Raw genomic sequence first — 27630 nt, 5'->3', positions numbered from 1 at the left:
GCTAAAAAACATGAACCCATATTATGTGATCATAAACATACCAATGCTTTAAAAGTTAACATTTTAATGTATGATGATGCTGATCTAAACAGTTTTATCCATAAGAGAGAGACATCGGTTACATCAATCAAGTACAAGAGTTTATAGTGAAGATCCACAGGAAATAAGGAAATAAGGATGTCTGAGAGAATAGCCAGGATTCCAAGGACAAACAGTTTGGGAATTGCCGGAGCCTGCAGGATCCACACAGCTCAGAGACACGGGGTCTCTTCATTCTCATCAGAGCATCTGCAGATCCCATCTGTAGCCTTCACTGTTTTGACCCAGCTCATTTTCCCATCCCTGCTTTCCCCCCTTTTAGCTCCTGTTTGCTTCCAGGCTTTCTCCTCACATCAACATCAAATAGTCACAGAGTGAGGCTGAGGTGCCTATGGGTTGTGGCATTTGTAGTTGGCCACTCCATAATCCCCCTGGGTCAGTCAGTCACTGCCAGGGCAGCAGCAGAGCCACCCAGAGCCAAAGGGTGGGACAATCCCACCAGCAGAGGCACTCTGAGCACCAACAGAGCAGCCGGCAATGATTGCTCAGGACCGTCTGGTTTTAACCATGCAGTAGGCTACATTTTCTTATTAAATGGAATGAGCCTATAATTCAAAAGATTAGATCAAGCTTTGAGCCCATGTGCAGATGAAACAATAATTGAATTCCAAGCAAGTGCCCTATCTGAAATTTTCACTGTTAAAATAGTTGAATGTAAAAATGGATCATTTACTAAGCAGGAATTTTGTTGACAAACTTCCCACAGATGAGACTCAAATGAGATTTTAATACAAAGACAAAGACCCTATCAGAAGTATGCTTGACCCATCTGTCTTTTGTCCCTAGATGCAGGTGTGTATATATAACAAATCCCCTGACAGTAATACATCTATAACTTTCCAATTTCTGAATTAAAACAATCAACTACTTCTGAAAAAAAAATTAAGTATCATATAATCACTTTGACTGTTTAAGACCGGAAAAATGTCTAGTTAGGCAAGCATCGATATTTCTAGACACTTGGTTATGTAGTTCATGATGAAGGTCTCATTGGAAGTTTCCATGAGATAAAAATGATTTCCTGGACACACATGAATATGAAAACTCCCACTGCTGACATCTTTCCAGGCTAGAAATAAACAAAATTATAAATTTAGTAACAAATGACACCAAAAACAACAAAACACATACTTTCAGATATTACCTTTCAAAGATCTGACCCCAGTGGCAAGTTGGTTTCAATATTCTATAAGTCCTGAATTTTTAATTTCTCTAAGACCTATCAGTATACAGTAGTAGTACCTGCAGTCTCTCATTTTACACATGACTGACATCTCTCCATTTATATTAAATAAAACTTGGTCCCGTTTTCTACTCATTGCAGTAACTGCTGTTTGAACTATATGTCAATAAAATACTCAAAATTATTTCACCTTCCATATCCTTTACTATATCTTCAGATCCAACAAAGCATGTCAAGTCACAAGATAGAATGGTCTCAGGTGGTGCACTAACGCTGTAAACAGAAAAAAAAAGTTAGTAACTTTTCTCAGGACCTTTCCTGAAGTATTACCAGTGTCTCTTGAAGGTAACAGGGTGTGTCCTCATTTCTTTCTCTTTTTCTGTTTCTAGCAATTAAAAACAAAATTTTATCAGCCATATTTCCACATGTCAGACTGTGGTCCCAGCCATTTTCTAAGATCATCTAACTTCTAGAACAGTACAGATGGCAGCTGGCTGGCACCTGGGCCCCCAGTCCAACTCAGGTGAGGCTGGTTACACCCAGGCCCTTTTGCTGCCATTCCCCAGAGACAACCAGCTCTCCATGATCCAGAGAGAGCTGCAACCAGCAGGACAAAAACAGCTTCCCTTGCCAAGACCGGTTTGGCTCAATGGATAGAGCGTCGGCTTGGGGACTGAAGGGTCCCAGGTTCGATTCCGGTCAAGGGCATGTATCTTGGTTGCGGGCATATCCCCAGTAGGAGGTATGCAAGAGGCAGCTGATCGATGACTCTCTCTCATCGATGTTTCTAACTCTCTATCTCTCTCCCTTCCTCTCTGTACAAAATCAATAAAATATATTTAAAAAAAAAAAAACAAAAAAAACAGCTTGCCTGCATTGGTTCCACCCATTCTTAGTTTAATCACAACTTATCGAGTGTGGTGCTGTCTGCTGTGTTGGCCACTAAGAACCTGTGGATACACAGGGTCTCTTTGCTCCTGCAGTGTGTAAGTGCTGCCAAGGAGGGCCTGCAAACACTTGACAGTTGCGGGTAGCATTAAGCAAGGCCTCAAGGAAAAAGAGTTGAATCTGAGATCTGAATTAATATGACAAAACTTGGCAAAGGCAAGAGAGGCAGCAGGGAAGAGGGAAGAGTATGAGCACCATGACTTATAGAGAGTAAAGAGGGGATTGGGACAAAATAAGGTAAAAGAACTGGGTAGTCTAGGCCTTATAAAGGATTTTGGTCACTCTTAGAAAGACAGGAAGCCACCCAAAGGATTTAAAGCAAGTGCGATGTGAAAAAAAAAATGATTTCATACATCTGGGGATAATGTGGGACACGGGGTCTAGGATCAGCTCTAAATAAATAAATAAATAAATAAATAAATAAATAAGCTCTCACCTGCCACAGATTTCCATTCTGGCCACCAGGCTCTGAACCCTGTGGTCATGGAAACAGAGAAGACAGAGAGGGGCACTATAGGCCTGATTTTATTTATTTATTTATTTATTTATTTATTTATTTATTTATTTATTTATTTATTTATTGGAAACAGCTGAGAGCTGCAGAGACCAGAAGAGAGAATAGACTGAGAAGGTAGAAGGAGAGACTGAAGGAGTGGGAGTGAAGAGGGGAGGAGAACCCAGAAAGCAGGGTTCGGAGAGAATTGTTGGAGTTTGGAGAGAGGGGGCATATGTTGTGAGTAACTATTACACTCGGATTTACAAGGGGGAGGGGGGTGTGTGAGAAGAGTGCTGAGAAGGTTTTCTCTATTATATGAGTGCAATATCCCTGTGAGTGATTTTGATTTCACTTTGGCGTTGGGAGGTTTCTCCTGAGGGCTGTTGAGAGTGTGGCTAATGTTGCTGCCTTGGCTAAGCAGCCTGCAGCAGTCCTGAGTGGCACTAGCCTAGAGGACAGCTGCTGAGTCACAAGTATGGGTAAGTCCCCAACAGCCTTTGTGATAAACAGTCTTTCCTGCCTCCCCGAGCCTTCCCCTCAGTCATCCCTCAGACAACACCCCTGGGAAGCTTACCAAAACCTCACTTTTCTTTTCGTTTGAATTGACCAATCTGGCCTTGGCCCAGGAACCCCAAAGCACTTCACCACAGACACTATAATAAAGGTGTGTGTCCCCGTCCGGCCACACTGTCTGCCCACACCTGCCCTGCCCACCCTGGGCCCTCCAGGCGTGCCGTGGGCCTCCTCCAGGCCCCGTGGCAATAACCTATTTCACTTCCTCTGGTAGGCTGTGGTTGACCATGGCCCACCACCGACACCCGGAGGCTCTGCTAAGATGTTAAAGCCACAGCAGCCTTTGGTAGTGAATTTTTGTGTGTTTTTTTTAACTGTAGTAGTTAGTTATGCTGGCAATCTGACCTCATTTAGTCCTCACCGCAACACCTGGAGAGAGTTTTTACTCCTTCCTCTGACAGGTGGGACTCAAACTGTCAAAGGAACTTGCTCGGCATCTCACAGGTGGTAAGCCATGGGCAGAGGGTTTTGATCTTGGGAGGCAGACTGGACAGACAGCATGTTTAACCATTGTGCGAGGCTTAAGGATAAAACCAGCTTTTGCCTACAGTATTTCACTGAATGTCCACAGTGACTTGGATTACTTTTCTATTTGGGGGCAGGGAAGGGCGTGGTGTCAAACTGGTTTCTTTGATTCTGACTCTGTGCTCAGCCAGCGGCACAGACAGCTCATCCCTGTGAGACTCACACTTGGGCAAACGTGGTTGGGACAGAAATGGCAAGAGGAATAGACTTCAGTCACCAGGGGGACTTAGTACTAGATCGGAGATACAGTGCACAGAGGGTCGTGTCACAGGTGAGTGGGATTGTCTGTTCTCAGGGTGCTTCAAGTACTACGTTCCACTTTTTGTAGATATTTGTATAAACTTCTCATCACAAACATTGCTGTGGTGGCCCTATGCCTAGTTCTAGCCTTTGTGGAGGAAATAAAAGTAACATAGGCCCAAGCATCTGCCTTCTAGGGACCTACGTGAAGGAGACAAAGCCCGGGCAAAATCGGAGGAATGAGTGACAGAATCTAATGGTGACTAAAGGCCGAAGGCTGGCCCCTGCTCACTGTGATGGGGAAGTTAGAGCCAGGGGCAGGTTTAGATGACTGGGGAGGCTTTACACAATGTTAGGTCTCCAGGCCTGCAGAAGATCCAGCCTCAATACATACATCCCAAGGCAATGGTCAGATGCCATGGGGTTAAACGAGTTCTGGAACAGAATTCACAAAAAAGCCAACCACTACTTCCTCTCGGGTTCACCTCCACACAACTCAGGAAGTGGGGCTCTGCTTCTGGCCCTTGGAGAAGACGAGGGTGCCTTGTGTTAGTCTGTTCAACAAATATGTGTTATGTGATAAAACATGTGTGTTGAGCCACACACAAATACACACATATTTAAAGCAAAGATATGCTCTATCTTTCATTTATATCATTTCTGTGTCCACATTTCATTCTAAGCCAGTAAAAATATCACAGTGGCTCCAAAGGAAATAAAATCAAACTCTTAGAATGTTATCTTCCTGAATAAGCAGTCTCAGAGAACTGCCAACCCATGTTTTTCTACAGATAATTATTTATTTTTTAAAAAGCACCTGTCTCAGTTACTTACATGAGCTTCTGAAGAATGCGTATATCTGCCACCAGTCTGGGCAAATATTCTTGAGGAATTTCCTTGTCATTAATGGGGTCTGTGGGAGTGACCCCCAAGTTCAAAATGATAGAGTGAATTTGCTCTTCTGACATTTCTTCATCATCAGGAAAGTGATACCTGGCCTTTGACTTGAAACATGAACAACATAAGTCTAATATTTCATAAAACACACTCGTTCATAAACTGAAAGCTCCCTCTCCAGGGAAATGCCATCAAGTCAGGGTCAGAAGTAGACTTTTTTTTCTACAGGTTTTGGGGCAGACCTCTTTTAATAATATATATATTATTGATTTCAGAGAGAAAGGAAGAGGGAGAGATAGAACATCAATGATGAGAGAGAATCACTTATTGGTTGTCTCCTGCACACCCCCTACTGGGGATTGAGGCCGCAACCTCGGCTTGTGCCCTGACTGGGAATTGAACCCCAGACCCCTCAGTCCACAGGCCAACGCTCTATCCACTGAGCCAAACTGGCCAAGGCCAGACCTCTTTTATTTAAAAAAAAAAAAAAAGAGCAGGGAGAAGAAAGTTCCCCTACGCTAGGACTCAGTGTCATAATGCCGCTGTGTGGGCCTTCCTACCAAGGGGGAAGCAAGAGCCAGGCGGGAGTGTGAGCAGCACTGATTTGAAGAGCCAGGGGGGTACAAAATGTTGAGGTCCCTTTCCCCTTTGGCGATTTCAAGTATTCTTTCCTGGCTCTGATCCATTTACTTAGCTGGAAGTTCCCACCTGACCCAGAATGAAAGAACAAGCACTTTGGGTCAATAATGACTTGGGCCGAAACCGGTTTGGCTCAGTGGTAGAGCATTGGTCTGCAGACTGAAAGGTCCCAGGTTCGATTCTGGTCAAGGGCATGTACATTGGTTGCGGGCACATCCCCAGTAGGGGATGTGCAAGAGGCAGCTGGTCGATGTTTCTCTCTCATCGACGTTTCTAGACCTCTATCCCTCTCTTCTCCTCTCTGTAAAAAATCAATAAAATATATTTAAATAATACATATAAAGTTAAATAAAAAAATAAATAAAATAAATAGACATTACTTATAAAAAAAAAAATAATGACTTGATTTGCCAGGGACTGACCAGGAAATGGTTAAAGTGTGTTTCAGAGAAAAGGGGAAATGATATTGGAAGAAATCTGAGGGTGTTTTCATGAGCCAGTAGGGTCTCAACATCATCCCCATGCTGGACCAGAATTCACCATGTAGGGAAATAGCGTCATGATTTCCCACTCATTTCCCTCCTATCACCACTACCCTAAGGAAAATGAAATTACTTACATGAGGAGTTGCACTTGACACAAATAAATGCATCGGTTGTAGCTTATGTTTTTCTTTTAGGTGTAGTGCAGTCATAAAAGCAATGTGGGCCCCCATACTAAATTTGGGAAAGAAAAACATGATAACTGTTCAACAAAGTCATGGTAATCCACTGAAAGTATATAAAGACAGGATCATAAAACAGCAATAACCATGACATGACATATGCAAAGAAAATTTTGAGTTATTTAAATAATAAAAGCGTTTGTGGAGGGTATACTTTCAACAAGTTATATCAGCATCAAAAATGTTTTTAAGACATCCTAGATAGTTCAGGCTAAAATTTAGTACTTACTTCCACAATGCCTTGAAATTTATTTCAGTTTCCTTTTGTCCCATCAGCTCTCTACCACTAGGCCTTTGATAGTATGTATCAGCAGTTCTCAAAGTAAGGGCTGGGATCCCCTGGGAATTCCTGAGACCTTTTCATGTGGTCTATAAGGTGAAAGCTATTTTCATGACAATGCCAAAATATCATATTCCTACTCTCAGTCTCTCCTGAGTGCATAGTTGAGTTTCCCTGAGGCTATGTGACTTGGGATATTGCAACAGTTTGAATGAAGAAGCAGAAATGAGAATCCAGCTGCCTTCTATTCAGCCAAACAAAAAACAGATTTAAAGAAGTGTAAAACAATGCCTTGCCTCACACTAATTTTGAGAGGAAATACAGTCTTTTACTTAAAACTATACTTATGACTACATGCAATGGGTTTATTAATATTATTTTAACATATGTATATTTAAATATCTTAGTTTTAATTTCTAATATAGTAAATATTGACATAATATCACACATAAGCAAAAGCTCTCTAAGGTCCTCAATGTTTTTTTTACCCCAGCTTTTTTTTTTCATTTCCATTTGCCTGGAAAACCTTTTTCCATCCCTTCACCCTCAGTCTGTGTGCATCTTTTTTTCTGAAATAGGTTTCTTGTAGACAGCAGATATATGGGTCTTATTTTCTTATCCAATCCGTTACCCTATGTCTTTGATTGGAGCATTTAATCCATTTACATTTAAAGTTATTATTGATAGGTACTTATTTGATGCCATTTTTATTTTATACCCCTGTGTTCCTTCTTTGCTTTTTATTTCTTTATTTTTACAGTAGACCCTTTAGCATTTCTTACATTGCTGGTTTGGTGGTGATAAATTCCTTTAGTTTTCTTTTGTCTGTGAAGCTCCTGATTTCACCTTCAATTTTGATTGATAGCCTTGCTGGGTACAGTATTCTTGAATTCAGACCCTTCCTTTGCATGACTTTGTATATTTCATCCCATTCCCTTCTGGCCTGATGAGTTTCTGTTGAGAAATCAGTTGCTAGTCTGATGGGGGTTCTTTTATATGTAACTTTCTGTCTCTCTCTGGCTGCTTTTAAGATTCTTACTTTGTCATTGGTGTTTGCTAATTTAATTATAATGTGCCTTGGTGTTGGTCTTTTGGGATTCATTTTGCTTGGGACTCTGCGAGCTTCTTGTATTTGTGTGGTTTTTTCTTCTCTATCTCAGGAAAGTTTTCTGTCATTATTTCTTCAAATTTTCTATGCCTCCCTCAGTTTCCTTTCCTTCTGGAACCCCTATTATTCTTTTTTTTTTTTAAATATATTTTATTGATATTTCACAGAGAGGAGGAAGGGAGAAAGATAGAGAGCCAGAAACGTCAATGAGAGAGAAACATCGAACAGCTGCCTCTTTCACACCCCCTACTGGGGATGTACCCGCAACCAATGTACATGCCCTTGACCGGAATCGAACCTGGGACCTTTCAGTCCGCAGACTGACGCTCTACCACTGAGCCAAACCGGCTTCGGTGGAACCCCTATTATTCTAATAGTGTTTTGTTTTGTATTGTCCCAAAGTTCCCTTATGCTCTCCTCCTGCTTTTGAATTTTTTTTTCCAGAAGTTGCAGTAATTGGGTATTTTTTTTTTTTTTTCATCTTGTCTTCTAGCTCACTGATGTGGTCTTCTGCTTCTTCTAGTCTACTCTTGATGCTTTCTATTGAGTTCTTTACAGTAGCGATGTAATTTTTCATTTCTTCTTGGTTCTTCTTCATTTCCTTTTGGTTCTTACTCATATTGTCAAATTTGTCTTCCATTCTTTTTAGCCATCTTATGATCATTACTCTGAATTCTTGCTCTGGTAGGTTGCTTGCTTCTAACTTGTTTACTTCCTATTCTGGTGATGCCTGCTTTTGTTTCATATGTGGGCTGTTTCTTTGTCTCCCCATGATCTCTCTTTTCAGAATGTCTGGTTATGTAGTTCTCTCTCTCCTGCGTTGATTTAAAGGCACAAAATACAGCACAACCAGGTACAACACACAAGGCACTGAACAGAAATGTGTTTGCGATATTAATAACCTCCAATAAAGGTGACCATTAGAGAAAGGCACATTAGGGGGTAGGAGAGATAGAAGAGAAAAAAAGAAAAGAAGTGGCAAAATAAAATTGGGAGGAGAGAGAAAAAAAACGAGAGAAACTAGAACAATACTAAGAGAGAAATGAGGAACTAACTCTACATATGGGAAGGAAACTCCAATAGAACAACCCTTTATCACAGCGAATGCCAGCAACAAGTATCTGTAGATTAATACAGTTTACAACACCAACTAATATCAAGTGAGGAAAGGGAAAGCAGAAATAATAACTAACTAAAACACAGCTAACAAAAGCATACAATCAAACAAAAAGAATAAACAAAACAATCTCACCAAAAAGCATAAAACTTCAATATAGTTAACATTCAACATATAATTTCAAGGGAATAGAAAAAAAAAAAAAAAAAAAAAAAAGCTTTTATTTATTTATTTATTTATTTATTTATATTTATTTTTTTTTTTGGACAGCGGAAAGGGGTGTGTGTATGGGCTTGGAGCGGGGGTTGGAAATTAGATATACACAAGTATGGTGAAATTTTAGGAGGTGGTAAACAGAAAGAATAGGGAAAATCTAGAGCAGGAAAGGTAAACAGGACACCACAGAAGGAAAGGTTAGAAAGAGAGTGATGGCATAAAGGTAGGGTTGAGATAGAATAAAGCGTGGTGAAGGAAAGGTAAAAATAGACTGTAGAACACTAATCCCAAAGTAAAATAAAGAGCATATAATATGACACTTAAAAAAATAATAAAAATAAACAAAAGTAAATAAGATAAAAAAAAAGGTAAAATAGTAGTAATACTGCTGATTACAAATAAAAATATATTAATCAAAAAGGTAAAATCAAGTGAGGAAAAGGAAAAAATAGTTTCTTCAGTAAATGTTGCAAATAATGAAAATAAAAAACAAAAATTAAAAAATTAAAAATTAAAAATTAAATAAAATTTGTAGTAGTGAAGTTCATTCACTTTCTCTATCATTCTGTTTGGCACATCTGTTCCCCAGTCCGGACAGTATTGCAGTTCCCTGCGTTTCACTGCTCCTCAGTGTTGTAGTCCAGTCCTGATTTTTAAGCAGGTCTTGCTTTGATTTTTTATTACACTAGGGTCAGTTTGTGATTTAGCCTCTGGGTGACAGTGTTTCTGGGTTGACTTCCAGGGCTCTAAAGCCTCTCTAGCTTTTTTTCTCTCTCTCTGACATTGATCTGTGGAGGGGGGTGGGGGGGGTAGGGGCAAATCTAAGCTGACTGCACTCCCCTGTAATTCTCCAGATATGCCTCCGAGTCAGATCAAAACGTGTTGCTCTTTAGGAGCCCCGACCACATTCATGGGTGACACCAGCCCAACAGCCAGGGTCTTCTCCTTGTAAATACGGCCCCAGTCCTCCAGCTTCTGCCTCCAGGCACGCGAGGCTTCTGTCTTCTGCCGTGGGCACTCACCCTATCTCGAAATCTGACCTTTTCCTTGTGCAGTGGAGCGCTCCTTTGAGTCCAAGTTTTCGCACGACTGGGATCAGCGTTCTGGGGCTCACAATTGCTCCGCAGTCACTGCAGCTGTGAGTATTCAGGCTTCTGACAAGATCCACTCTTCCTTTAAAGATGGCAAGATTTCCCCGTCCAAGCCCATAGGTAGTTCCGCGAGGGCACCCAGCCCCTCCGTGGGTGCTTCCCTGTCAGGGGCACCCTGATCAGCAGACCCCCACTTTCTCCTGGAGTTCGCCTGTCTCTTAGCTTGCTAATAAACACTCCCAGCGTGACCCCCAGCTGCTCTCTCCTGCTGCTTCGGGACAAGGCTCAGAACCCGTCCATCTAGTCTTCCGCCATTTTGTCTCTCCTGCTCAATGTTTTTTTAAAGGTATTAAAACAGTGTTGGGACCAAAACATTTGTGAGCTACTCTTCACATTAAGAAAATATGTTTTGTAAACAATGCTGCCAGAGATTACTTTGCTAAATATCTTAGGGGAGGAAAAGGGAAACTCAGTCCCATGTTCATTGCCCATGAAGCATAAATTGCAGGTAATTTGGAAATGTATATTAGGAGCTCTAACAATGGGCATATCATTTAACTGAAATTCTGAAGATTTATATTAAGAAACTTATGAGATATAAGCAAATTTTTCTACAAAAATGTTCATTGAAAAAATTTTAGAGACATTTCTTTTTATTTTAAATTTTCTTAATTTATTGTTGATGCCATTATAGATGTCTTCCTTCCCCGCCTTTACCCACTTCTTCCCAGCTCCCGCCCTTCCCCTCCTTCCTCCGCATCACCACACACTGGTCTGTGTCCATGGACCATGCATATATGTTCTTTGACTCACAGCATAAGATAAAAATAATTATGTCCACAAAGGGAGATTGATAAAATGATAAAAGAGGTCATGAAACAATGTGACCTTCACAACCATAGTCAGTGAAAAAAAGTCCGGAAAAGCTACAAAGCAGGACCATACATATAACATATTATGGAACCACATCAAAATTTTAAAATACTTTTCTAGGATGACACTTTTTATTTTTTGCCTGACCAACTCTATAAATATTATATAGCATGGTAGCCAAAATTTAGTGAGTCCTTATCACATCCCAAATAATTTATGATCATTATTCATTTAATCCTCATAAGAAGAAATTATTATTTTTCTAGCTTTACAGAGAAGGAAACTAATTCAAAAACCATAAGAATGTCTCACAGGTCAAACCGACTAAGAGGCAGTCAAAACTGCAGGTTTCATGTTATAACCTTAAAATTATACATCTAGCACATACTATTTAAATAATTGTTAAAATTAAAAATAAGTGCAATGTAAGTTACTGCTATAATCTTGATTTTACAAATCCTAATTTATCATTATTATTATTATTATTATTATTTGCCTAAAGATATAATTACTATATGAATGGCCAATTGTAAGAGTTGTGACGTCATAATTATTCAACATTCTCATTTTCCAGTGAGAAGATGCCAGGAGCCCAGGATTTTCACAATTCATCTGGCATTTATATCTTTATGGTCCCTATTGCATAATTTCTTCCAGTCTAACTTTCTTGTCTGAGAACAGCTATAGCTATATTTAATCACTCACTCCTTTAAGCAGCAATGAAGCAGTGTAACCAATACAAAAGGTATGCATCTCACAAGACACAAAGAACAACATTTGCCAAGGATTAGGGATTGAGGAAATGGCTTTTAAAACAGATTTTAAATACCTGTGGCCAAAAAATGCAAATGGCTTATCCTGGAGGACTGGCAGCAGAACACGAACAATTTCATCAACTATCTGGTCGATGTCACTGGCAAAAGGCTCTTCAATTCGACTTTCTCTCCCAGCAAGCCTTATGGAGTGCACTGGAGATCGGAAAACACAAGTGAATGCATGCAGAAAGTAAGTGAGATACTGTGATGTTGTAAAGGAGTTTAAGTTAACACTAGTGGCCTGATGCATGAAAATTCATGCACAGGAGGGGGGGTCCCTCAGCCTGGCCTGCCTCCTCTCACAGTCCAGGAGCCCTCGGGGGTGGGAGGTGACCCGGAGATCAGGGGAAGGTGAAGCCCCATCACGCCTCTGCTGCTGCCTGGAGGCAGTGCAAGCCTCTGTCAGCCCTGGTTACCTGAGCCTCAAATGGCCCTGTAGGAAGTGTGCAGGAGGCAGCTGATCAATGTTTCTCTCTCATCGATGTTTCTAACTTTCTATCCCTTTAACTTTCTCTCTGTAAAAAATCAATTATATATATATATATATATATATATATATATATATATATATATATTTTTTTTTTTTTTTTTTAAAGAAATGACTGTTAAACATATACGCACCCAATACAGGAGAACCCAAATACATTAAAAAAAAATTCCTGGAGGATATCAAGGGAGAGATTAACAGCAATACCATCATAGTAGGAAACTTTAATACTCCACTATCACCATTGGACAAGTCCTCTAAACAAAAAATCAGCAAAGAAACATCAATCCTAAATGACTCACTAGACCAGATGGAATTAATTGACATCTTCAAAACATTTCACCCCAAAGCCACAGAATATACACTCTTCTCAAGTGCACATGGGTCATTTTCAAAGATAGACCATATGTTGGGGTATAGACAAAGTTTCTTCAAACTCAAGAAGATAGAAATTCCATCAAGCATCTTCTCAGATCACAGCGGCATAAAACTGGAAATCAACTACAATAAAAACAATCCGAAGAAATCAAACACATGGAGACTAAACAGCATGCTGTTAAACAATGACTGGGTTACCAGAGAGATCAAGGAAGAAATAAAAAAAATCATGGAAACAAATGACAATGAAAACACAACAATCCAAAATCTATGGGAAACAGCAAAAGCAGTCTTGAGGGGGAAGTTCATAGTTCTACAAGCCTACTGCAAAAAAAAAACAAGAAACAATGGTAATAAATTACCTAACCCTACAAAGAGTTAAAAAGAGAGCAACAATAAAAGCCCAGTGTAAGCAGAAGGAAGGAAATAATAAAAATTAGAGCGAAGATAAACGACATTGAGACCAAAGAAACAATACAGAAGATCAACAAAACCAAGAGCTTGTTCTTTGAAAAGATAAACAAGATTCATCAATCTAGCCAGGCTCACCAAAAAGCAAAGAGAGAGTACACAAATAAGCAAAATCAGAAATGAAAGAGGTGAAATAACAACAGAACCCACAAAAATACAAGGATTGGTAAAAAAAAAAAAATACTACAAAAAACTATTCCAACAAACTGGATAACCTGGAGAAAATGGACATATTCCTAGAAAAATATAACTTTCCAAACTCAATCAGGAAGAATTCAAACAGCTCAATAGGCCAATAAATATGGAAGAAATTGAAGCAGTCGTCAAAAAGCTACCAGCAAACAAAAGCCTGGGGCCAGATGGCTTCACAGGAGAGTTTTACCAAACATTCAAGGAAGAACTAAAAACTATCCTCCTCAGACTATTCCAAAAAAATCAAGAGGAAGAAACACTTCCAAGCTCCTTCAATGAAGCCAGATCACTCTAATAACAAAACCGGATAAAGACAACACAATGAAAGAGAACTATAGGCCAATATCCCTTATGAACATAGATGCCAAAATTCTAGCAAATCAACTCTAGCAGTACATCAGAAAGATCATACAGCATGACCAAGTAATATTTATCCCAGGAATGCAAGGATGGTACAATATTTGCAAATCAATAAATGTAATACATCACATAAACAAATTGAGAGATAAAAACCATAAAGTCATATCAATTGATGCAGAAAAAGCATTTGACAAAATCTAACACCCTTTCTTGATAAAAACTCTCAACAAGATGGGAATAGAAGGATCATACTTCATGAAATATAGTGGCAACCATACTTTGGTAAAAACTGCTGTTTGAATTTTAGCTTTGCTATCTGACTTCGGCCTTTGATTACTTGCTGAGGAGTGGAAAATTACTGACCTTGCCTGGAGGGTAGAAAGTTACTCCTCCCTCCCCCTCCTGGACCTGAAGGCCAAATCAACAGTCTGGGTTAGTCAAGGCTAAAAGAACAGAATGAACCAAGAAGGGAGATTAGGCCATCTGGCCGATACATACAATCGCAAGGTTAAGCAATATAGAAACCAGTCAGCTCCAGCCCCGTGGACCTCCACCCCCCTTTTTTTGAAATGTATATAAAAAGCTGGATTTGTAACTGCTGGCTGCTGTCTCTGCCTGCTCCATCCTGGCAGCGGCAGCCCAGATTCGAATCTGTAATAAAATTTGTTATTTGACTCTGCAATTGGCTATTTGGAGTTGTTTCCCGGGTAGGGGTCTCTGCCTCTTGGGTGGTCTCTTCTCCATTCAACACTTCAACATAATAAAAGCTATATGATAAACCCACATCAAACATCATACTCAATGGGCAAAAACTAAAACCATTTCCCCTAAGAACAGGAACAAGATAGAGTGCCCACTCTCACCACTCCTGTTTGACATAGTACTGGAAGTACTAGCCATTGCAATTAGACAAGAAGAATAAATAAAAGGCATCCAAACTGGAAAAGAAGAAGTAAAACTGTCCTTATTTGCAGATGACATGATAATGTACATAAAAATCCTGAAAGACTCCATAAAAAAACTAACAGACTTAATAAACGAATTCAGCGATGTAGCAGGATACAAAATTAATGCCAAGAAATCTATGGCATTTCTATATACCAATAATGAACTTACAGAAAGAGAGATTAAAAAAGCAATCTCATTTACCATCGCCCCCAAAAATTAAGATACCTAGGAATAAACTTAACCAAGGAGGTAAAAGACCTATTCTCGGAAAACTTCACGACACTGAAAAAACAGATAGAGGAAGATGTAAACAGATGGAAGAACATACCATGTTCATGGATTGGTAGAATCAACATCATTAAAATGTTCATACTACCCAAAGCAATTTATAGATTCAATGTACTCCCCATTAAAATACCAATGGCATATTTCACAGACCTAGAAAGAACTCTCCAAAAATTCATTTGGAAGAAAAAAAAAAAAAAAAAAAAAAAAGACCCCGAATAACCACAGCAATCCTGAGAAAGAAGAATAAAGTAGGTGGATATCTCAATACCAGATTTCAAGCTGTATTACAAAGCCACTGTTCTCAAAACAGCATGGTACTGGCACAAGAACAGACATAGAGACCAATGGAATAGAATAGAGAATCCAGATATTGACCCAAACCACTATGCTAAATTAATATTTGACAAAGGAGGCATGAACATACAATGGAGTCAAGACATGATCTTCAATAAATGGTGTTGGGAAAATTGGACAGATATATGCAAAAAAAATGAAAGTAGATCACCAACTATACCATACACAAAAATAAACTCAAAATGGATACAGGACCTAAACATAAGATGGGAAACCATAAAAATACTAGAAGAGTCCACAAGCAGAAAAATCTCAAACATGCCAAAAGAACTTCTTCACTGATACTGCTCCTAGGGCAATGGAAGCTAAAGAGAAAATAAACAATTGGGACTACATAAAAATAAAAAGCTTTTTCACAGCAAAAGAAACCATCAACAACAAAAAAACAAGAAAGCCCACTGTATGGGAAAACATATTTGCAAATGTTATCACTGATAAAGGTTTAATCTCCAACATCTACAGACAGCTTATACAACTGAATAAAAGGAAGATAAATGATCCAAATGAAAAATGGGCAAAGGCCCTAAATAGAATCTTTTCTAAAGAAGACAGAAGGAAGGCCAAGACACACATTAAAACATGCTCAAAGTCACTAATTATCTGAGAGATGCAAATCAAAATGATAATGCAGTACCATCTCACACTGGCCAGAATGGCTATCATCAACAAATCAAAAATGTCAGGTGTTGGCGATGGTGCAGAGAAAAAGCAACCCTTGTGCACTGCTGGTGGGAATGCAGACTGGTACAACCACTGTGGAGAACAGTATTGAGTTTCCTCAAAAAACTGAAAATGGAACTCCCATATGACCCAGTAATCCCACTTCTAGAAATATATCCCAAGAAACCAGAAACACTAATCAGAAAGGATATATGCACCCCTATGTTCATAGCAACACAATTTACAATAGCTAATATTTGAAAACAGCCTAGGTGCCTGTCAGCAGAAAACTATGATACATCTACACAATGGAATACTATGCTGCCATAAAAAAGAAGAAATTCTTGCCATTTGCAGCAACCTGGATGGAACTGGAGAACATTATGCTAAGTGAAATAAAACAATCAATGAAAGAAAAATACCACATGATATCACTCTTTTGTGGATAATAAAGAACATTATAAACTGATGAGCAAAAAGATAGATACAGAGACAGTAAAGCATCAAACAGAATGTCAAATTACAGCGGGAAGGTTAGGAAGAAGTGGGGGAGATAAGAGATCACCCGAAGGACTTGTATGTATGCATATAAGCATAGCCAATGGACGCAAAACACTGGTGGGTGAGGGCATGTATGGAAGTGGGGTGGGGAGGGCCATGGTATGATATGTACACATATAATACCTCAATAAAAAATTAAAAATAAAATCAATAAACATATTCTCAGGTAAGGATTAAAAAGAAGGTAATATTGAAAGGCAGGTAGTTGGTACACTATGGTTTGTTATACAACTATCTTTTCACTTTTGGTTATCCAGAAGTAGCTCACATTAGACCAACACTCTGGTTGAATAAATAGAAAACAGAATCATACACACACAAACACTCACATGCATGCATGCACACACTGTTTGAAAGCATCTGTAAGCTGCTGAGGCCATCAGGACTTTTCTGGAGAGAAGAGAATGCTAGAAAAGTGAACTGAGATTCTTCTAGCCTCTTTTTCATTATGGAAATATGTCAATTATTCGGCACAGGTCAAGAGTTCTGTTCTCCAGGCTGAGGGTTACCTCTAAGAGACCAAGATACCAGCAGAGCTTTCTGCATTCCCATTGAGCTAGAGAGACAAAAAATTGAAATACAGTGGCTTTAGAAGCAGCTATAATTTAAGATACCCTGATCTCAGAGAGACATGTATAATGCTTTCTCCCTTAAAGCATTTGGTTTATTCTTAAATTAGGCATAGTAAGAGATTAAGAAAATATAAACAGAAAATTATTGAAAAAAAGAATGGCATTTGAGTTTCACAATTCTGTGAGAAAAAAAGTTTACAACCCACCAACAAGAAAGATCTTAGAAAGGATAGAACAATAATTCAAACTGAAGCACAGAGAAAAGTGGCTTAAAAAATGAACAGAGTTCGCCCTGTCTAGGTGGCTCAGTTGATTGGAGCATCATCTCATACACCAAAAAGTTAAGGGTTTGATTCTTGGTCAGGGCACATACCTAGGTTTCAGGTTCGATCCCTGCTAGGAATGGGTCTGGGAGGCAACCGGTTGATGTTTCTCTCTTATCTGTCTCTCCTCACTCTTCCCCCCATCCCCGGCTTCTCTCTCTCTTTTTCTCTTTCTGTCAGATTAATAAAATTATCTGTGGGTTTGGGTAAAAAAAAAAAAAATGAAGCACTCCAGTGTACTGTTGGATAGAATCAAGTAGTATAACATATATTTAATCAGAATCCAACAAATTGAGAAAGGAGAGATATAGAAAATACTTTTCAAAGATACAATGTCTGGAACATTTTCCAAATTTAATAACAATTGTAAATCCACAGATCCCCCCCCCCCCAAAAAAAAAAAAAAAAAAAAAACTCAAAAAGGCACATCATAACCTTTTTCTTAAAATTAATAAAGACACAGTCTTAAAATAAACTATAGAAAAGACCATTGCATATAAAAATAAGTATTGCTGACTTTGCATAGAAAAGGTCAGAGAACAACATTATATCATTTTTAGAATGATAAAGGAAAAAATGCCAACCTAGAATTTTATAGCCAGACTAGAGGCCCAGTGAATAAAATTTGTGCACTTGTTGGGGGGTCCTCAGCCCCACCTGTGCCCTCTTGCAGTCAGGTAGCCTTTAGGGGATGTTGTAAGCTGGCAGTCAGACATCCTTAGCACTGCTGTGGAGGTGGAAGAGGCTCTCGCCACCACCACTGGGCTCACCAGCCATGAGCCCGGCTCTGGCTGAGCAGCACTCCCACTATGGGAGTGCACTGACCATCAGGGGGCAGCTCCTGCATTGAGCAGGATCGGGCCAAAATGGGCTCCCCAACATCCCCCAAGGAGTCCCGGATTGCAAGAGGGTGCAGGCCAGGTGGAGGGACCCCACCAGTGCCTGATTAAGGCTGGGGAGGGACGTGGAAGGTTGGCCAGCCAGGGAGGGACCGTGGGAGGGTTCCAGGATGTGTCGGGCCCATCTCACTCAGTCCTGATCAGCTGAATCCCAGCAGCAAGTTAATCTACTGGTTGGAGCATCTGCCCCATGGTGGTCAGTGCACATCATAGGGACTGGCTGACCAGTTGACTGTCTGCTCCTATTGGTCAGTGTACGTCATAGGGAGCGATTGGGCAGCCTTAGGATGTCATTTGCATATTACACTTTGATTGGTTGAATGGACAACTGAATGACTGAACACTTAGCATATTAGGCTTTTATTACATAGGATTATATAGCTTTCAGAAGTCAAGGCAAAAATACAGAAAACTGCAGTCTCCTTAGAAAATTTGTTGCCAGCCAACATGCACTACAAAAATATTTCTTTCAGTCTGAAGGAAAATTATTCTAGATAGAAATTCGGACTATTCAAAAGAAAAGGACAAAACAGGGAAAATGGAATAACTCAGAACAAATTGAAAACAATTGTAAGGTAGTAGATTCCATTTTACCGTATCAATAATTACATTAAAAACAAGTGCAAAAAGAACCCAAGCCCTGCAGATGGCATAAACCTTTCAAAATTTATTAAGAAAACAAAAAGGGGGAAATGCTGAAGGCTAAGACCAACAGTATTTAGCATATTAATGCGATATTCATCAGGGCTGAAAATCAGCATAAAGTTGCCAAGCTGTTGGCCAAATGGCTCAAGGCTATCTCCTTACCTGATGATCCTCTTACTGCTTACCAAACTTCACTTTGGCTACACCTGTATGCATTCCTAACGGGCAAATGTGTACTCAATTGAATAAAAGCAAAGGGGACCCAGAAGTCAGGGAACTTCCCCACCAGAGGGCAGTTTCCACCTGGCTCCCCCATGGCTTCTAAATTAAAAAAACACACAAAAAACAAAAAACAAGTGCAAGGTTAGAATACCATTTCCTAAAAAGTACTTCTAGCTCCAATAATAACAAAATAAAGGTAACAGGATTTCTTACTTTAGGAATATAAAATTTGTTATTAAAATGTAATCTTGAATAACTTACAATTATGTATCTCCCAATATGGAAAATCTTTACTGTGCTTCAAATTCCTATAAGTGTGTGGTCATCTGACCTTATAAATTGCCCTGACGGTGTTGAAAATTAACATACCTTCCAATAAGTCATTCATCTTTTTGCCCCATTGGGCAAAATAAAAGGAGCCACTTCCTGCCCAAGGAAAGCAAATCAGCCTAAAAACTGCATTAGGCTTTTGGTATAAGCAGCTCACAGCTTTTTCATTCCTGGGGAGAAATAAAAATATAGTTAACATTACACATATCAATTAATTCACCCAAATGGAAGTAGGTATGTTTTAATAGAAAGCATTATTAGTTATAAGGAGAATATGTTCAACTATAAAGTGAGTGTCAATTTTTCCAATAAGAAAGCCCCCACTCCTCCCCACAAAAGGTGTTATGGTTTGTTCTTGAGAACTTGAATATGTAAACTTTTAGAGTATAGGTATAATAGTCAAGTATTTCTATATAACATTTAGCAAGTACATCTAATATGCACATTTAAAATGATAAAAATGTTAATTCAGAAATTGCCTATTTCACAATTTAGGGAATAGTTTTAGCTAAACAGTTTATGGGCAGCTGTGAGGTCAGTGTCCTGACTTCACCCTTTCCCCATATTCTCAGCAGCAATATACAAGTAGGCCACTAAGTGGCATGAATGGAGAGCATATTTGGGAAGCTTTGGATTAGAGAGTCGGGGACAAGGACTTCCTCTCCACTTTGGTGTGAAAGTGCACCTCCCCTTCACCTCTCCTCATCCACACAGGCGCTTCAGCCAAGTCGTGGATGTATGCGTTCACTTTAAATCACTACCAATTCAGCCAGGACGGTTTGGCTCAGTGGATAGATCCACAGAGCCTGTGGTCTGAAGGGTCCCGGGTTCGATTCCGGTCAAGGGCATGTACATTGGTTGCGGGCACATCCCCAGTAGGGGATGTGCAAGAGGCAGCTGGTCAATGTTTCTCTCTCATCGACGTTTCTAGCTCTCTATCCCTCGCTCCTCCTCTCTGTAAAAAATCAATAAAATATATTTTAAAAAAATAAAATAAAATAAAACAAGGTGGCCTCACAGAGGCGGAATGTCGGAGCACCTGGGGTGGGGCAAGGACCCGGCTGCACCCAGTGCTTACCTGGCTGCCCCAGCTTTGTTTTCCTTTTCCATGGTGTGAGGAGATGTCGCCCAGTTGCTGGTCTTGGCAGCTTGCGGGGCAATGGCAAATTCAGTACCTCTTGTACCCACAGAAGAATGACCAGATTTCTTTTTAAATCTGTTGACTATGTTTACTGTTTCAACCCCTATTTAAAAAAGAAGTGGATTAGAAGCAACATAACTGATGGACTCCAAGCACAACTGAGCCTCCAGCTAATACAGAGAGAAAAGGTGCAACATTTCTAAACTCTAACAACTGAACAGCCCTGCAGGTGAATCAAGCAGAAAATAGTGCCTACCAGAAAACTGGCATAGGAAGGGGATGTTTGTTTTTAAAATAGAAATGTTTTGGTTTCCTAAATAGTTATATTTTCTCTAAAATCTTAAGGAATAGATTAGGAAGTCCAAAAAAAGACTTCACTACTCTGCCAGATTTCCAATTCTGTGAGTAGCAAATACTCAGAAAAGAGAAGAAAAATAATTAGCAAAACATCTACCATTTGTAAAAGCTTTTACCTCTTTACACCATAGGAGCTCCTCCAATCTCAAGAACCTTGCATGTCTCAGTCCTCGGCTGCGAATCTCAGAACAGTCCTTAGAGCCCAGGCAGGTCCCTCAACTTATAAAGCCCTTAGAGTGGTGTGCAAGCCAGGAGTTACAGGAAGGCTTGCTTCAACAGAGGCAGCGATTTCACACAGAATCTGGAAGAACAGCCCGAATGACTCATTAGGATTTCTTCTCAGACAACGGTGTAAAATACAGAAAAGATGGCTACTTCTAGCAAGGAAAATAGGCAATCAAGAGTGATATATACATACATTTTCAGTGTTTACAACTGAGGGCTGTTATTGATCTATAAATCTCCCATAAAATTAGGCTAACGTTACCCCACACGTTCCAATTAAAATAGGTAAAACCTGTCTTTCTGGTGTCCGTTTACTTTTGACTGGCACATCTCACAACCAGTTGGACTTGTATTAAAATGTAACCTAATGTACAAATGTATTTAATAGATGTTTCCTGAGGGCTCATGATTAAGGTCCAGGTCATTTCTTAACACTGCAGGTATCTTCATGCAAATATAATATTGACTCTTCTCAAGAGAAAACCACTAGAGTCCCAGAGGAGAGAAGAAAAGGAATCAAGGAGAGGCAATTTTCAAGAGGAAATGGCTAAACTTTGACCAGTATGACTCAGTGGTTAGAGCACTGACCTGTGCACTGAAGGGTCACAGGTTTGATTCCCAGTCAAGAGGCATATTTCTCTCTCTCTCTCTCTCTCTCTCTCTCTCTCTCTCTCTCTCTCTCTCTCTCTCTCTCTCCCTCTGATTCCCAGTCAAGAGGCATATTCTCTCTCTCTCTCTCTCTCTCTCTCTCTCTCTCTCTCTCTCTCTGTCTGTCTTCCTCTCTCTCAAAATCAATGGAAGAAATATTCTCCAGTGAGGATTAACAATGGCTTAGATTTTTCCAGAACTGAAGCATGATACCAGTCCAAAGGTAAAAGATGCCCAGTGAATTTCAAGAAGAATAATTTAAAAAGAAAGAAATCTATATACAGAGGCATTATAATAAAACTGCAAAACAAAAAAGAAATGAAGACAAAGAATATATATTGAAAGCAGCCAGGCAATAGGAAGTGAGGATGGACTATTATCTTGGAAGGAAGAGCAATTAGACAAACAGAGATATAAAAAGGTAGAAGAGAGTATAATGATATCTTTAGGTGCTAAAAAGAAAATTGCCAAATTAGAATTCTCAAAACAACTTTTAAGGAACAGGGTAAACTAAAGACATTTTCAGACAAGTAAAAACAAAGTTTGTTGCTAGAAGACCCTCTCTAAATAAAAATATTAAGAAAATACTTGGGCAGAAAGTAAATGATAGCTTATGGAAGATTTGAGATGGAAGAAGGAATGAAAAACAAAGCATGGTAAATATTTGAGCAAGTGTAAAGGACATTGATTGTATAAAATAGCAGTATCTAATGGTCTTAAAATATATATGGAATTAAAATACCAGACATAAAGAGCTTCACAAATAAAAAAAAGCTAAAGGAGTTCATCACCGCCAAACCAGACTTATATGAATTGCTGATGGGTTGTTTTTTTTTTGTTTGTTTGTTTTGTTTTTGAGTTTCCAACCAATTTTATTCCAGGTCCAATGAGGTTACAGGGGACAACGAGGGTCATTTTATAATCCACAGCAAAGAAAAAATGGCCATGAAAATTTATTTGCCGCATAACAGAGTATCAGAATATATAAAGCTAGCAATGTTTTCAGTAAAATGGGAAATTTACAGAGGCATGTTTGTTTTGGAATACAGTAGCACGCTGCTCTTACCCTTGGCAGATAGACGAGCACACAGACAAATTTAAATGACATAATTAATGAGATTATGGCTTAAAATAAAAAGGTGTTTTAAGCCTCTGTGGAAGATTTACAGAAGTTTATCTTATTCTAAGCCACGGTAATAAGCATAATAAATTCCTTAAAGCAAATATTTTAAGATCAGCTCTCCAAATTTAGTGTCAGATAAATACCAATTTAAAATAAGAGTAAATAATAATGAAAACGAAAATTTTTCGCTAAATAATTTTTTAAAAATATATTTTATTGATTTTGTTTTGCCCCCCACCCTCCCACACATCCCCTCCCTCCCCAGAGTTTTATGTCCATTGGTTGTACTTATATGCATGTATAAAAGTCCTTTGGTTGATCTCTTATCTCCCCCAGATCTTCCTCCCCTCCCCGCTGTAATTTGACAGTCTGCTTGTTGATATACTGTCTCTATATCTATCTTTTGGTTCATCAGTTTATAATGTTCTTTATTATCCACAAATGAGTGAGGACATATGGTATTTCTCTTTCATTGATTGGCTTATTTCACTCATCATGATGTTCTCCAATTCCATCCAGGTTGCTGCAAAAGATGATAATTCCTTCTTTTTTATGGCAGCATAGTATTCCATTGTGTCGATGTACCATAGTTTTTGGATCCAATCATCTGCTGACGGGCACCTAGGCTGTTTCCAAATTCTGGCTATTGTAGACTGTGCTGCTATAAAAATAGGGGTGCATACATCCTTTCTGATTGGTGTTTCTAGTTTCTTGGGATATATTTCTAGAAGTGGGATTACTGGGTCCAATGGGAGTTCCATTTTCAGTTTTTTGAGGAAACTCCACACTGTTCTTCACAGTGGTTGCACCAGTCTGCATTCCCACCAGCAGTGCAGGAGGGTTCCTTTTTCTCCACAACCTCGCCAACACTTGTCGTTTGTTGATTTGTCGATGTTGGCCATTCTGACAGGTGTGAGATAGTACCGCATTGTTATTTTGATTTGCATCTCTTGGACAATTAATGACTTTGAGCATGTTTTCATGTGCCTTTTGGCCTTCCTTCTGTCTTCTTTTGAAAATATTCTATTTAGGTCCATTGCCCATTTTTTAATTGGATCATTCATCTCCCTTTTATTTAGTTGTATAAGCTGTTTTTAGATGTTGGAGATTAAACCTTTATCAGTGGTATCATTTGCAAATATGTTCTCCCATACCGTGGGCTTTCTTGTTATTTTGTTGATGGTTTCTTTTGCTGTAAAAAAGCTTTTTATTTTGATGTAGTCCCATTTGTTTATTTTCTCTTTAGCTTCCATTGCCCTAGGGGTAGTATCAGTGAAGAAGTTCTTTTGGCATACGTCTGAGATTTTGCTGCCTGTGGATGCTTCTAGTATTTTTATGGTTTCCCATCTGATGTTTAAGTCCTGTATCCATTTTGAGTTTATTTTTGTGTATGGTGTAAGTTGGTGATCTAGTTTCATTCTTTTGCATCTGTCTGTCCAATTTTCCCAACACCATTTATTGAAGAAACTGTCTTGACTCCATTGCATATTCGTGCCTCCTTTGTCAAATATTAATTGAGCATAGTGATTTGGGTTGATATCTGGGTTCTCGATTCTATTCCATTGATCTATATGTCTGTTCTTGTGCCAGTACCAGGCTGTTTTGAGAACAGTGGCTTTGTAATATAGTTTGAAGACTGGTATTGAAATCCCTCCTACTTTACTCTTCTTTCTGAGGATTTCTGTGGCTATTCGGGGTCTTTTATTGTTCCAAATGAACTTTTGGAGAGTTCTTTCTACGTCGGTGAAATATGTCGTTGGTATTTTAATGGAGAGTGCATTGAACCTATAGATTGCTTTAGGAAGTATGGACATTTTGATGATGTTGATTCTACCAATCCAAGTATGGACATTTTGATGATGTTGATTCTACCATACCAAGAACATGGTACGTTCTTCCATCTCCTTACATCTTCCTCTATCTCTTTTTTCAGTGTCGTGTAGTTTTCCGCATATAGGTCCTTTTCTTCCTTAGTTAAATTTATTCCTAGGTATCTTAATTTTTTTGGTGCGATGATAAATGGAATTGCTTTTTTAGTCTCTGTTTCTGCAGTTTCACTGTTGGTGTATAGAAATGCCATGGATTTCTTGGAATTAATTTTGTATCCTGCTACATTGCCAAATTCATTTAAGTCAATTAGTTTTTTAATGGAGTCTTTTGGGTTTTTTATGTACAATATCATGTCATCTGCAAATAAGGATAACTTTACTTCTACTTTTCCAATTTGGATGCCTTTTATTTCATCCTCTTGTCTAATTGCAATGGCTAGTACTTCCAGTACTATGTCAAACAGGAGTAGCGAGAGTGGGCATCCCTGTCTTGTTCCTGTTCTTAGAGAGAATGGTTTTAGTTTTTGCCCATTGAGTATAATGTTTGCTGTGGGTTTATCATATATAACTTTTATTATGTTGAGGTATGATCCTTGTACTTCCACCATGTTAAGAGTTTTTTTTTTTTTTTTTTATCAGAAAAGGGTATTGGATTTTATCGAATGCTTTTTCTGCATCAATTGATATGACTATATGATTTTTCTCTTTCAATTTGTTTATGTGATGTATCACGTTTATTGATTTGCGGATATTGTACCATCCTTGCATTCCTGGAATAAATCCTACTTGGTCGTGGTGTATGATCTTTGTGATGTTCTTCTGGAGTCGATTTGCTAGAATTTTGTTGAGGATTTTGGCATCTTTGTTCATGAGAGATATTGGCCTGTAATTCTCTTTCATTGTGTTGTCTTTATCCGGTTTTGTTATTAGAGTGATCTGGCTTCATAGAAGGAGTTTGGAAGTGTTCCTTCCTCTTGGATTTTTTGGAATAGTCTGAGGAGGATAGTTTTTAGTTCTTCCTTGAATGTTTGGTAAAACTCTCCCATGAAGCCATCTGGCCCTGGGCTTTTGTTTGCTGAAAGCTTTTTGATGACTGTTTCAAATTCTTCCCAAGTCACTGGTTTATTGAGATTTTTAGATTCTTCCTGATTGAGTTTTGGAAGTTTGTATTTTTCTAGAAATATGTCCATTTCCTCGAGGTTGTTCAGTTTGTTGGAATAGAGTTGTTCGTAGTATTTTGTAACAGTCCTTTGTATTTCAGCGGGGTCTGTTGTTATTTCACCTCTTTCATTTCTGATTTTGTTTATTTGGGTCCTCTTTCTTTGTTTCTTGGTTAGCCTGGCTAGAGGTCCATCTATTTTATTTATCCTTTCAAAGAACCAGCTCTTGGTTTTGATGATCTTATGTATTGTTTCTTTGATCTCTATGTCGTTTATCTGTGCTCTGATTTTTGTTATTTCCTTCCTTCTGCTTACACTGGGCTTTTCTTGTTGCTCTTTTTCTAACTCTTTGAGTTGTAGAGTTAGATCATTTGTTACCTTTTTTTCTAGTTTTTTGCAATAGGCTTGTAAGGATATGAACTTCCCTCTCAAAACTGCTTTTGCTGTGTCCCATAGATTTTGGATTGTTGTGTTTTTATTGTCATTTGTTTCCAGGATGTTTTTAATTTCTTCCTTGATTTCTCTGGTAACCAAGTCCTTGTTTAATAGCATGCTGTTTAGTCTCCATGTGTTTGATTTCTTTGGATTATTTTATTGCAGTTAATTTCCAGTTTTATGCCATTATGGACTGAGAAGATGCTTGATATGATTTCTATCTTCTTGAATTTGAAGAGACTTTGCCTATGTCCCAAAATGTGGTCTATCTTTGAGAATGTCCCATGTGCATTTGAGAAGAATGTATATTCTGTGGCTTTGGGGTGGAATGTTCTGAAGATGTCAATTAATTCCATCTGGTCTAGTGAGTCATTTAGGATTGATATTTCTTTGCTGATTTTTTGTTTAGATGATTTGTCAAAGTGTGACAGTGGGGTATTAAAATCTCCTACTATGATTGTATTGCTATCAATCTCTCCCTTATTGTCCTCCAGCAGTTTTTTTATGTCTTTGGGTGCTCCCGTATTGGGTGCATATATATTTACCAGAGTTATTTCTTCTTATTGGATTGCTCCCTTACTATTATGAAGTGGCCTTCATTATCTCTTGTTATGTCCTTCACTCTGAGATCTAATTTGTCAGATATAAGTATTGCTACCCCAGCTTTCTTTTCATTTCCATTTGCCTGGAAAAACTTTTTCTATCCCTTCACCCTCAGTCTGAGTGCATCTCTTTTTCTGAGGTGGGTTTCTTGTAGACAACAGATGTATGGGTCTTGTTTTCTTATCCAATCTGTTACCCTATGTCTTTTGATTGGAGCATTTAAACCATTTACATTTAATGTTATTAATGATAGGTACTCATTTGACGCCATTATTTTTCTATACCCCTGTGTTCCTTCTTCGCTTCCTATTTCTTTATTTTTACAGTAGATCCTTTAGCATTTCTTGCATTGCTGGTGTGGTGGAGATAAATTCCTTTAGTCTTTTTTTGTCTGTGAAGCTCCTGATTTCCCCTTCAATTTTGATTGATAGCCTTGCTGGTACAGTATTCTTGGATTCAGACCCTTCCTTTGCATGACTTTGTATATTTCATCCCATTCCCTTCTGGCCTGATAAGTTTCTGTTGAGAAATCAGTTGTTAGTCTGATGGGGGTTCCTTTATATGTAACTTTCTGTCTCTCTTTGGCTGCTTTTAA

At 38.8% G+C, this 27630-nt stretch overlaps 1 protein-coding gene across 1 annotated transcript; it reads right to left on the bottom strand.

Moving 5' to 3' along the window:
- Positions 1–33: 33 nt before the first annotated feature.
- Positions 34–21236, bottom strand: OLAH (oleoyl-ACP hydrolase). The gene is made up of 8 exons (XM_084868984.1): positions 21129–21236; positions 20593–20758; positions 19554–19684; positions 11839–11977; positions 6220–6316; positions 4899–5068; positions 1473–1555; positions 34–1168 (listed from the first exon to the last, which is right to left on the bottom strand). The coding sequence occupies exons 2-8, from the start codon at positions 20622–20624 to the stop codon at positions 1032–1034; spliced, it is 789 nt and encodes a 262-aa protein (XP_084725110.1). The 5' UTR covers positions 20625–20758; positions 21129–21236; the 3' UTR covers positions 34–1031.
- Positions 21237–27630: the final 6394 nt, after the last annotated feature.

This window comes from Pipistrellus hanaki (genome assembly GCF_964339955.1).
Source record: "Pipistrellus hanaki genome assembly, chromosome: 1".
NCBI lineage: Eukaryota > Metazoa > Chordata > Mammalia > Chiroptera > Vespertilionidae > Pipistrellus > Pipistrellus hanaki.
The sequence above is the reverse complement of the archived record's forward strand: the minus strand, read 5'-3'. Positions and strand labels throughout refer to the sequence as shown.